Here is a 13615-nt window from a genome sequence, read left to right on the forward strand (position 1 = left end):
ATCTGAGAAAATTTGTTACCGGCGTAACAATTAAATTCCGGCAGCAATAACGCAAAGCCGATTAATTACAGTTTTATTAAAGCTGATGAAGTAGCTTCAGGAGGCAGAAACACGCCCTGTCTCGCAATCCAAAACTCTGGATTTAAATACTCTTTAACTCAATTACATTTCTGACGCGGAAACGAAAAGAAGTTATAGTGAAGGTCTAAATCATAACAATTGACTAATTAAAATAATAATAGCCGTACAGATTATCTAAACTCTAATACTTCGAATTATTAAAAATAAATGTAAATTTTCTTCTGTTAACTTGATACCAATATAAAATTAAATGAATTTTAACTAAATTGTCTTCTAAAAATATGAATATATTGATAGTACTATGTGATAAAAATTGCTTTCGAAAGGAAGAAGTGTTAGATGGCCTGCAGAAGATTCTAATTCACAGAAGTGGTCCCATCTTGAAAAAGGTTTGAGAAACGCTGAGCTAACTTACTCTAGAATTAATAATCTTTCCTATTTACAGCCTATTTGTACAAGTAATTAGAACAAAAGACCTATTTTTGATTAGCAGTTTGAAAACTAAGTTCACAGTTTCATTTCCCAAATTTTTAAATTGCAGTAAAAGCGATCGTCTGCATTGCGAATCTCTGGCGTATTTTGAATTTGCAGTATGCTAAAGTGATTTAGGAATAATTAAAATTGTCATTTAAAGGACCACACACTACAATTTAATTAGAAATATCAGTAATAACAGTATATCACCAAATATTTAGAAGCATTATGTTTGAATAACCACTCCTTGTACCATTCTTTTAATTAAGTTCTTGCCAACAAACTACGAAGAACGTTCTTCGGCGGCAGTTCAGTGCCAACCTCTTAAATATATAGCGAACACATTTGAGGCTGTTGGCACCCTTCTTAAAAATGCAGCTAGAACATTTATTTTGACGCTAGGTGAATTAAGCTGGGATAAATGGATGCGTAGTTGAGACGGCATGGTAGACTTTATGTGGATTCTTGCCAGTTTCCGATCTTACTATCGTCCTTGAATTCGCTGTCGTTCCCACTTCTGGTTGCTATTTTATTGCTCATGCAACTCTGTTCGCTGGGTTGTTAAACGTTTATCCCATGACCTAATCTTAGCAGACTATGCGGTCCCAGCGCCAAGGTACTGTTGCCGAGTTCGCTAATGTCAAGTAGTCATTTAGCAGCTTCGACAATTTAAATTCTCTATATTGTGGATAATGCTGATTATTTACTCCGCGTGACACCGTGGGTATAAGGAGCAGTAATTAAATTAATTATTGAGCAGTAGCTTCTCAATAATTACTTTAATTAACATATAAGGCAGTCATTTCTTTAGGCTTAATTTCAGTTTACCGCGAATCCTTTCTTAAGGGTATTACACCACGTGTTAAAAAGGAATTTTTTATTTAGGAATATTTATTTCAATCGCTGAAATTATTGCAATATCGCAGTTCAACAGAATCCCATTCTGGTCAATACATTTACGGCAGCTCTTTGCAATAACGCAGAACGAAGTTATAGTCGCTCATACACCGCTAACCGAACTTAATTGTTATCCTGTACATCGTTCAGCGAATCTTTAATTCAATAGAACTAATATGATGGGGTGATCCAACAGTTAAGTCCAATAGTAATGCCGTATTCTTAACCACGATGTCCTCCAGAGTTGCAATGTGGTATTCTGTGATTGCTGGACTCGAGCGAGGAGATTCTTATCTGACGTTTAACCTGTATAGATTTCATTTCTTCAGTTGAGAAAAATCTTACAAAACTTCGCTACTTTTATTGCATTGTTACAAACGAACTTTATTAAAATAAGTAAATAAATAAATAAAAGCAAAATATGTTTTTTAAAATCAGCTTTTATTTAAACACATAAATAATTAATAAGATAAAAATTGAGGGGAAAAATTCCATATAAAATAAAAAAAAATAAAAAAAAAAAAATCGGAGTCGAATTTTGAAAGAAAACTCCTTCATTGCATTGCCATTCACAAAGAGTGTGTGTGTAAAATCTGAACTCGATAGTTTATTAGGAAAAATCAATGACAAATTTTTGTCAATTGCGATAATCACCATAAATGAGCTAAATAAAATTTTAATGTATAAAAAAACCAGTGCTGTTTTAGTGAACTGATACAAAGGCACCACCATCTCACAAATTGTTTTGCTGTGTTTCTATGCGTACAACAATCGTGCTTAAGCTATCTATTGGTAAGCCCAGTTCATTGTCTTCCATATTCGGCATAATAATGATATCGGTTGTAAACTAGAGCGAAGAAACGCTTTTTTTTAAATTCATATTGCCTCAGTCATTATATGATTCCAAATGTGTTAGAACATATTGTGTTGAAAGTTCAGCTCAAAATATTGACATTTTGAGGTTCCATACCCCAAGTGAATATCTGTACTGACTTTTAAAACAGTTTTATGCTTTTTTTCGTTCATTGCTTTGCCAAAAACACCATCATTAGTGCAAGAAATCGCTTCCCACACTAAAATATCAAATTTAATGCCAAACAAAATATGCTAGTAGATGCCAGAACGAGTTGACTATTGGTTCTAGCTTGAGGTATGCAATCACGTGGCACCCATGATCTTTCAACAATTTTTTTATTATTAATTAGTTGGTTGTTCGGTGTATTTTGTCAATCCTGCTTTATATGTCATTGCCTATATTGGATTATGATGGGATCAACTAAAAATGCATTTTTTAAAGATCTGTGTTGGCCATAAACTGCATTGTTTGTTGCACAACAATGAGCTGCCTCTGTTATTTTTCCCAGAAGTTTGATGGAAATACTCGTACATTTAGATCACAAGAGTTTTCTGTAACAGTAGGAAAATCCCTGAAAATATTGTAAAACTTTCCCGTGATAAGTTATGCCCTTATTCCAGTTGATCTATCCTAAATTGACAAAACAGACTTCAGACCTAACCAAAAATACCTCTTTTATATTTCTAAAGCAGTATCCTCGGGGGAGTACCCTTGAGGCCAAGCAAACAGGAGTCCTGGGAAGAGGGCTCGCTCGTTCACTACAGCCAATATACTACAACTATATTGCAGCCAATATTCACCTATATGTATCAACCGCTGATACATATAGGTATATTGGCGATGCTGAAAGATTGAACGAGCACATATTTCTGAACTTGGCCTGAGAAGAATACTGAAAGCAAGAAAAACTGACTGGACAATTTATGCTTCCCAAATTAAATTACAAAACAGAGGAATATTTTGAGATGATTCGCTGAGACAATCTCTTGGAATCACCAGGTACTTTGAACCTCAGTGACGAAGACATAAGATTGATTAATTTTCAGTTTGAAATAGGAAAGCTCCTTTGCCATTCTCAAGTAGTAGAGAGGCATGTGAGACTGGTGACAAAAGCGTATTTGGCAACGTGTGATTGAGAAGCTAGGAGTGGATTCATGCGCAGCCGAATCAAGTCCCCGAACGAACTTACAAAGTTTGACACTAAGATGAATTTTTTCGGTTCTCTTGTGGAACCTAAAGATGATGAGTGATTAAACTGAAATTTTTTATTGAAATTTTTTTACCAATTACAACCGTATGTTGGGTCAGGAAACAAAAGTGTTGTAAAAAATCATTAAACAATATTGTTAAATTATAATTTGATGTTTTCATTAACATTAATGTAGGAAGCTTTGTTCTATCCAGAAATATGATGAATGTGAACTTACTGTTTAGGGGCTTAAAATGACGAATCATGGAAAAGTTTATGGAAAACTCGAATATTTAATCGAAACACGAATAGCTGCTACAAACTACAAGGTGATTACAATATGTGGCAGGAAATAGATGAGGTTATTTACAGATGGAATACAGAATAACGTCCTTTATATATACACGTCTTTAAATGCTATCATCGTCGTCATACTCTTACGAACGTCTTGCTGCGAATGATTGCGCAGTTTACTCTGTCGCATCACTCGGGATCCAAAGGTCCTTTCTCTACGGCTTGGCGCTACATCTACTCGATGACGCATTCCCATAATTGCTCGTTTCATTCTGATAGAATGTGGCCTCACATTCTCGTAGGACCACCATCCAACATCTAGGGATCTGAAAAATAAAATAATAATAATAAAAAAGATTTTTAGTTAGTATTGAGGGAAAAGTCGTCTTAAATGGTTTATTTCAGCCATCTTCCCTCATCATCTTAACATCTTCAGAAATAACGGCTTTAGCTCTTCTTCAATGCTCTATCAGTGTTCGTTCATCTTGAACAGTCTATCTGAATACACATATTTCCCAAACACAATTTGATGTAAGAGTTTAATTGACTTTGTCGGCCTCGTACTTAAAGAATTTGAAATTCTAGGAATATAATTTAAAGTAGTCCTTTTAACTCACAGTATCGTAGAACACTATTCTTAGAAGTAACCATGTGGAAATAATCTAAACAAACTTACTTGTTTTCTTTTGTAATATTCGTCATAATTCTTCCTATGATTCTTCCTAGGCTCATCGCGGCTGGAGCCACCATAATTGTAGGAAGCTTTGTTCTATCCAGAAATATGATGAATGTGAACTTACTATCTAGGGGCTTGAAATGACGAATCCAATTTATGGAAAACTCGAATATTTAATGGAAACACGAATAGCAGCTACAAACTACAAGGTGATTACAATATGTGGCAGGAAATAGATGAGGTTATTTACAGATGGATACAGAATAACGTCCTTTATATATACACGTCTTTAAATGCCATCATCATCGTCATGCTCTTATTAACGTCTTGCTGCGAATGATTTCGCAGTTCACTCTGTCGTAGCACTCGGAATTCAAATGTCCTTTCTCTATCTACTCGATGACGCATTCCCATATTAATATTGATTTTTTTTATTTACCTCATGTGGAACCTGAAGATGACGAGCGATGGAGCTGCAATTTATTATTATTATTATTATTATTTATGAACAGAACCATTTGTTAGGCCAGGAAATTATAAAATTTGAAAACAATTTTTTAAAACTTTTTTTACTCCACTCTAATGTATACACGATTTGTTGTACAATTTATGTACAGCGGTTTTCAAAATAGTTTAATAAATAAAGTTTGTATTAGATTAACTGGTAATAACTATCTATTAATGTATTCTGAATTCATTTTTTTCCCATTTAATGAGTAATTTAGAATCTCACAAACATTATAATGTTTCTATGTATGCCTCAGCTCTAACACGGCGGACATCAAAACAGTATTTATTCAGCCTTACCATATTGAGCAAGAACATCTAGATATAAAAACTTGCATTAATTATAGTGTTATTACAGGTAAACACAAACTTATTTAAACTAAATTCCTTATAAGACTGTCAAGTGTTTTCAGTGTATTAAATATTAATTGTTTTCTTTTATTTAATTTTCTGTTGAGAAATTTGATGAGAGAGGATACAGCGGTTGTTCTGCAGTAATCATCATATATATTATTTTCTGTAGCAAAATTATTTCTTTCTTTTTTACTTCCGCCATGAAGCCTGGCAAATCTTTCTCAGAGAACAGGGAAGGGGGGAGAAAATCATGAAAAGCACTTAAAGTATTAATGTAAGACAGTATTATGTAATGTAAGACAGTATGTATTAATGTAAAATATTAATGTAAGACAGGCGATAAGACTGCACGAACTATTAATAATGAATATCGAAGAATTTCCATGCCAATTATTAATATGGATACAGTTAGGCAAGACATTTAAAGCATTTTTATTTAAATAGAAAGTAAGAAGTAAAAAAATAAATATTATTGAAAACTACATTCCTGATTCGAAAGCGCTTAGCTTGTTAATCAAAAGCAAATATTTTAAATTTGAAAGTTAAATATCTTACGCTTTGCGGAATAGCAATACACAGGTGCGTGGATGATAAAAATATTTTATTTTCGGCAGTGGTAACACATTGCTTCTAAATAACAGAGTTGGTTGATCAAATTTGAAAGACACTTTTATTACACATATTACACTTTTCTGAATGGCAAAACGGCTGTGTTGCGTAAGATGAAAATGCTTTATATCGACCAGTAGTTAATATATTGCTTTCAAATCGCTGAGTTTGGCAATCGAAAATTCATTAAATTCCCTCAAAATATAAAATAAATAAAAGAATAAATTCTAAATTCTGGCTTCGAAATTGCACATGTATGGTTCGAGTGTGTCCAATGTGTCTGGTGCCGCCGTTTTTTCATAATGAAAGGAGCATAGATACATACATAATAATAAAATTAATAAAAAATATTACTCAATTTACTTTTAACTTTTATTAAACATCTAAGTATGAACAAATTTATAATATTCTGTTGGCGCGTAGCAAACTGCAGAAAATTTTTATCCGTATTTTGTCCAAAAATTGAAAAGACTCAACCATTTTCAGTTTTGAAGTTTGTGCAAAGGGAAATTTATTAATGGCAAGCATCGCAGCTTTGACATCTTCCTATAGCAGAGCTGTCCAACTGGCGGCCCGCGGGCCGTATACGGCCCGCAAATAATTTTTACGGCCCGCGAGTGCATTTTACTATGAATAAATTTATGTTACTGAATTATTATTATTAATATTAAAATTATTTTAATATGTGAAAATTTAAATCTAATTTGAATTTAAAGTAGGTACTATTTAGTTTGCGTAACTTCACTTAACCTGGTTGAATACAGCAGAAATCCGTTTAACTTCTGATGATGGTTGGCTCAACGTTGGCGCCACATATTGTATTTGTGATTGGTTGTTGTTTAGCTATGGTTAGCGCACGTGATGCTCACACTATCCTGCGCTATTTGGTTGATTCATGCAATCGTGCGAGTGCAGTCTTGCTTAGAATTTGTTGAGGGGAACTGTGTTATAATATTATTAATTTAATTTCATATTTATTTATTAATTAAAATAATTATTGAATATGAGTGCTACTAATAAAAGAAAAATAGACCTCGAAAATCGAGAATTTCAAGATCGCTGGGAGATAGATTATTTATTTATTCTGAACAAGAATGGTAAATCACAGTGTTTGGAATGTTTACAAATCATAGCTTTGTGTAAAGAATATAACTTGAAGCTCCATTATCTTTCCAGGCATGAAAAAAAGTATCATTCGTACACGCGAGACATGAAAATACCACTAGTGAAAAAAATGAAAAAGCAGCTGGATCATCAAACGATTTATTTTAATCAAGAACCAAAATTTTAAGAAGCGTCTGTAGCTGAATCGTTTGAAGTTTGTGTAGAAATAGTAAAGGCAAAGAAGCTATTTTTGGATAGAGAATTCATAAAAAAAATGTGCCATAAGAATGGCTCAAGCATTTAATGACAACGGAATGGTAAGAAAATTTCAAACAGTATCACTTTCTCACCAGACTGTAAGCCGACGTGTAAACGAGATTAGCATGCATGTCACTAATAAATTAGAAAACCTAATCAATAGTTGCTGCTATTTTTCGGTAGCATTGGATGAAAGCACAGATATTTCCGATACAAGTCAAATGCTTATCTTTATAAGAACTGTAAATGAAAACTATAATTATTCAGAAGAACTTTTTAAATTACAATCATTACACGGAACAACAAAAGGTTAAGATATTTACAAACAATTAAAATGTTCAGTAGAGCAGTATGGCGGATTTGACAAGTGCACTGCACCGACGGTGCTAGAGCTATGACGGGCAAAAATATTGGGCTCGCGGGACTTTTGCAAAAAGAAGGAATAACATGTCGTATGTTACACTGCATTATCCATCAGGAGGCATTATGTGGTTTATCCCTACAGCTAAAAGACGTAATGGACAAGGTTTGAAAAATTACTAATTTAATTCGCGGCGGAAATCGTTCTCTTACAAACCGAAAATTTAAAACATTTTTGGATGAATTGGAAACTGAGTGTGGAGATCTGCTTTTACATAGTAACGTTCGTTGATTAAGTGCTGGAAAATGCTTGAGGAGATTCTTTACACTTCGAAAAGAAGTTCATCTTTTTCTTACAGAAATTGCGGTGGATGGAAATTTGACAGCAAATTTAGTTGATAAAAATTTTATTTATTTACTTGCTTTCCTAATGGACATTACAAATTATTTAAATATTTTGAATAAATCCTTGCAAGGACAAGATCAAAATGTGTGTTGCCTTTATAAATATGTTACTGGATTTAGAAACAAATTAAAATTGTTAAGGTTTAATTTGGAGCAAAATAGTTTGTTTCATTTTGAATCTTGCAAAGAGATCCACGAAGAAATGAAGGAATGTAATATAGAAGCGAATTTTAAAATATTTCTACCAAAATTGCATATGCTAATTACAGATTTCAATGAAAGAATTTCTCAATTTGATTATCTTAAACAGTCTATTGATTTATTTTGTGATCCAATTAATATCGATATCAACTCCGTTGATCTTAAATATCAAATAGAATTATGCGACCATGCCAGGCTGACCCATTTTTTACATCTCGTGGAGTAACTGGAATAGAAATATCCAAAACTGAGAGATTTTGGAATTCAAACTGTATCAATGTTCGGAAGTACATATATCCGCGAGCGTGCATACTCCAATATGAAATATATAAAGTCAAAATATAGAAACAGTTTGAAAGATTCCACTTTTGAAGATATAATTAGACTTGCCACAACAAATATTGATGTGGACATAAAAGATATTGTTGCTAAACAATTACTGCCACAAGGTTCTCATTAATATATTACGAATATTTTAAAGTTTTCTTTTTAGTGTATAAAATATTTTTTTAATTAACATAAACTGACTTTTCATTTATCAACCTTCTTGGCCCCCGAAATGTTTGGTGAAGAAAATATAGCCCGCGGGCTATGATAAGTTGGACAGTGCTGCCCTATGGTAAGGAATTCGTTTTCCGTATATTATATTTATTTGAAATTTTCACCAACATTTGAATAATTTTTGATATCATTATTTCTAATTTTAATTTTTATAATAATATCTTCTTCATTCGGCTCTTCGCGTTTAACAACATCATCATGGCATGCTTGGAAAAGCTTTATATCTCATTCTGAAAATATTGAAATAATGTTTAATTTTTCAAACATTTTGTGAAAAGCAAATCCTCATTTTTATCATCATCTTTTTAAGCACCTTTTACAAGATTAGCATACTGAAAGCAGTTTCGGATGATTCATTCTGCAAAAAGTTTCCAAGGCTTTTCTAGCGCTAACATTGTATCAACAAAGGAAGCGTTGCAATCTAATTGATAATCGTACTTTTCCCAAAATATTTAAAATGAGCTGCTTTCTAAAATGACACATTAGATCACGCTAGATCAAGCTCTTGACACATTAGATCAAGCTCTTGATCACGCCTTGGTTCATAGGTTGCAGTACAGAAGTTGGATTCGGAGCTAAGAAAGGAATCTTAATATTTTCTAAATTTTCGATATCTGCATAGGCAGTACAGTCCCGAAAATAGCCGGCGTACGCAATATAACACTCAATATAGTGGTTGCTGGTTGGTCCCAGGCTGGAATCCTGGAGAAGACTCGATGTTTGCATAGTGCCTTTGCAGTAAGGGGTTCTTAAAATACGCGTCTTGTTGAAAAACTTCTCGATTGCTGTGGTGGTAGGGAAAGAGGAGTGGAAAACCCTTGGACCCGTCATTTGCAGGATATTCTCCTTTTAAAACTAAAAGGGAACTTCACAAAGCCATCTACAAGGTGCCAAAAGCCCATGCCAACTATAGACTCAATCCTGTGCTCCTTGTCACAGTAATATTCATTGCTTAGTCTGACGTTATTTATTGTCAAGCAAGCCAAAAATAACAACGGAATCCTTCCCTTTTTGGCCAAAAATTCTTTTCCATTGTCTTAACACTTCTTCACACAGTTCTGACTTCCTGTGTGGCTTATAGTTAGCTTTATAGGAAATAGGGAAAAAAAATTTCATATTTTTTAAACATCTTGGCTTTTGAGATCTTCCATTCACCAATTAGCCTAACCCGTTTAGTGTCATGCAACACACCTTTATAATACTAAAGATTTTAAGCGTTTCCCATTGATAAATGTCTCCTAATTGACACTGTTATTAGTCCAGAACGCGGATATAATTTTTTCAAAAACTAAAGATAATAGCATCTCTTTGAAGCGCAGTGTTTTATTTATTACTGTCTCTTTGAAGGCTTAATAAATAATTTTGCAATCTGAAAACTTTTGATTGTAGTCTAATGCTCGAAGAAGAAATTTAAGCAAAATATTTTAGAATGTTTAAGCATTTGAGAGTATATACATAAAATCACCAAAATTTAAAAAAAAAAAAAAAAAAAAAAATGCAAGAATGCTTTTTGGAACAAATATTTTATGCAAATGAATGAAGTGTAAGTAATTTAAGTTTTCCCAAATACCAATTCGAGTTACTGAAAATAATAATACCTTTTTCGAACTGTTGAAATATGTATGACTGTGAGGAAAATGTATGGGTTTTTGGTTTTGTTCATTTCTTCGTTCTCCTCCCCCCCCCCCAGAAATTCATTTTCAAACATTAAAATTATTTAAATTTACCTCTTATGCTAATTTAAAGAAAATATTAATTGCACTTATTAGTCTGTATTGCATCGAAATAAGATTAATAACCTGCGTTGTCGTTTCAAGCTTTTTTTAAAATTATTATTATCATTATTTTTAAAGTATTCTGCATTTTGAACTGAAAGTTTCAGATATTTATCGCAGACGTCATGAGCATGGATATTAATTCATCTTTCCTGACAGAATTAAAAACTCAAGACAGAAAATCTATCTAGGTAGTAACGTATTTGAACACTGCTTTACGTTTAAGAGGAACAGAGGTTTGCAACAGATTATCTAAAAAAAAAAAAAAAAAAAAAAAACTGAGAGAAAACTTTTATCAATGCAACGTGCACAATCAATTAAAACAATGTGCTTATTACCATCGTTTTCCTTGGAGGCCTTATTTAGACTCAGCCGAATTTCATCGGAGAGAAATGTAGAAGTGTCGCAGCCTCCCTCACATATTCATTTATCATTTCTTCAGTGTAAGTGTCATTTCTTTTATTTTCGAAACTGCCAAATTTTATATTTTTATATTTTTATTCAGTTTAAGAATTACAGGAGTAGTTTGACTGCGAAATAGAATTTACTGAGGTGAGAGTCTTTTTCTTGGTTTTTAATGATATCAAATTTAATATCGGATTTATCCTTAAAAAATTCAATACTTCAACTGCTGGTCTTTCGTTCTCATATAGAGGAGGAATTAATCTACTTACTTAAAAAGTGCTGATTTTTAGAAATAATAAATTTATTTATTCGCTATTATGATGTAACTCAGATGTATTTTAAGAGCTAATAGTATATACTATAAAGAATGAGAAATCTACAAAGATTAACCGACTGTTTTCTTACTTATGTATTTGCAAAATGTTAAGTGAAAAAAATAGTGTTATGTTTCTCGAGTTTTCGATACTCTTAAAATCTTGTAAAATGCAGTTATTAAAAAGTGTTACATTTTTCGGTAAAATAAAACAGCAGTTATATTTCTCAATAATTATTAAAATTTTCATAAAGTTTCATAAGCTTCGCGACAGTTTTGAATTACGTTTTAAAGTTAAAATCCAAAATGATGCTTCTTAGAAAAAGAGTTAAATCTAGGTAATGAATGATACCAAATGCTTTATAATGAATAAAAAATAATATAATAGCAATCAGTAGGTGTTGGAAACCGCGGTCAAGCATGACGTAGAGCAGAGTTCATGCTTAAGGGAAAATATGACATGAAGCAAGGGAATTTTTCCCCGCCTTAGAATGAGTTCAACAGTTTCGGAGCAGACGACCGTGTTCATCAGATATGGCGGTGAACGTGAAGCGAGCGATGTGTGTGTTAGCATTCTCTTGAATTCGAGGATTTCCGAGCATCTCGCTTGGTGAAAAGCGGTAAGTGATTAAATTATTTTAATGGGAGCTGTATTTGGAACTGATTAAGGGATTTATTCACATTAAACGCGTCTTAAATGTTTTTGCGATTTTTATATGTGAAATTCGTTTTCCTAACTCCTAGTATGGTTCGAATTGCCGGCAAAACATCTATTTTTAAACGTCTAAAGTGGAGCGGTTGTGCTCTATCGTCTGCTGCTTAAAATTCGAATGTTTTGCATTATAGTTATCTTAAATTATTGATGATAAGAATAAAAACAAAATTATTACAAGAAATTTGCGTATATTTGCGGTTTGAGAATAATTCTGCTTACTTTGGAGAGTGTAAGACTATGTTTTTGATCGTTTGCTGGAAAGAAAAGTAATATTTGTAATAAATTAAGTTTTGCTTTACAATAAACAAACATTTTGAAAGTATAGTTTTATGAAATATTTTTACTGAAAGTAAATTTGGGAATTTCATAATTTAATAGTAGAAAATGGGCAGTAAAGTAGAAAATTCGTTGAATTATTAATTGATATTAAATAACTGTATCTGTAATGTGTATTTACTTTAACATACTTCTGATAAAGTCACAATTAAGGAGCAGGATTATCGGTAAATTATTGGTATAGTTTAATGTTGCATTAGGTTAATAATGTTAATTCGTTATCTTAAAATGTATTCTCGAGCGAAAATCTCGATTGACTTTTCAGGCTAAGCATTACATTATGTCAAGAACACGTAATTCTACGAAATTTTATTAATTTATTATGTTTTATACATATATGCATGCAAAAATTCCGTTTTATAATTTTTATTTCTTTTGAAAGTAAAATATATTTGGAGTTTCAATCGACTGACCATTTTTGCAGTTTGACTATAAATCTGTCGAAACTTACGAATATCAAATGATCCAAATAAGAACCTTTCACAACATTTCACATATTTTTTTTGGGGGGGGGATAACCAATATAGCCTAGAAATAAAATGCTGGTTATGATACTTAATGACTTCTGCAACTTATAAAAAATTGTCGGAATTGCGGCGTATTACTTTTTCTTTGTTAAGAAAGCTGCTTCTACAGTGAAATACTTCTTCCAGATAGAAAGTATGTATTTAATAAATTTGTTTCAGATCATTGTAAATATTTCTAAAGTTTTTTTGACAATTTTGATGGATTTTAAGTTGCTCATTACCTTATTGCTTATTGTTTACTTTCACGCTATATGACTTCTCGTAACCAATATACATCTATTCATTGCCCTGTGTTGGCATTCATTGCCTGTGTGCCTTTGTCGTCGTCTCGAAGTCGGTCACTATAACGTAACTGAATTGTTTTAATATCAGCCCTCCACCGGGATAGTAGTTAGTGGCTCTGATTGCCGTGCCGAACGGCCTGGGTTCGAATTCTGAAGAAGGCACGGATAATGTAAATGTATATTGTCTGTGCAGCATAGGGGCACTCTAAATATGCGGCGAACCGAAAGTCCTCTCGAGAGGTAAGTGTAGTTAAAAGGGGTGAGAGACCGTCAAACCCGACCCCCCCCACCCCAGGGTGCTCTCCCTGAAACCTCGGGCCGGAAATGAACTATAGTCAAACTACCATCTAAACGGTGCTCCAGGCTCATGCCACAACGACAGGCGCATTTGACTGCTTGCCACGATGAATGCCTTGGGCTTGCGCTCATCATGG

At 32.9% G+C, this 13615-nt stretch overlaps 2 protein-coding genes across 3 annotated transcripts in view; one reads left to right on the plus strand and one right to left on the minus strand.

Annotated features, from left to right (window-relative positions):
* Nucleotides 1-3448: 3448 nt before the first annotated feature.
* The window catches only part of LOC146995360 (uncharacterized), an 89579-nt gene continuing 79412 nt past the window's right edge, over nt 3449-13615 (minus strand). The window contains exon 4 of the mRNA XM_085823501.1: nt 3449-4117. Coding sequence (XP_085679627.1) covers nt 3892-4117 — 226 coding nt within the window. The 3' untranslated portion in view covers nt 3449-3891. The remainder of the gene's footprint in view (nt 4118-13615) is intronic.
* The window catches only part of LOC118203912 (MIF4G domain-containing protein A), a 107664-nt gene continuing 105856 nt past the window's right edge, over nt 11808-13615 (plus strand). Inside the window, exon 1 of one of the 2 annotated variants that reach the window (XM_085823499.1) lies at nt 11808-11939. The gene's annotated coding sequence lies outside the window, so the exon portion shown is untranslated. The remainder of the gene's footprint in view (nt 11940-13615) is intronic. The other variant, XM_085823500.1, reaches the window with a different exon arrangement.

The sequence above is a fragment of the Stegodyphus dumicola genome, chromosome 9, assembly GCF_044657685.1.
Source record: "Stegodyphus dumicola isolate Sdum_Otavi_A_Nest chromosome 9, ASM4465768v1".
Taxonomy (NCBI): Eukaryota; Metazoa; Arthropoda; class Arachnida; order Araneae; family Eresidae; genus Stegodyphus; species Stegodyphus dumicola.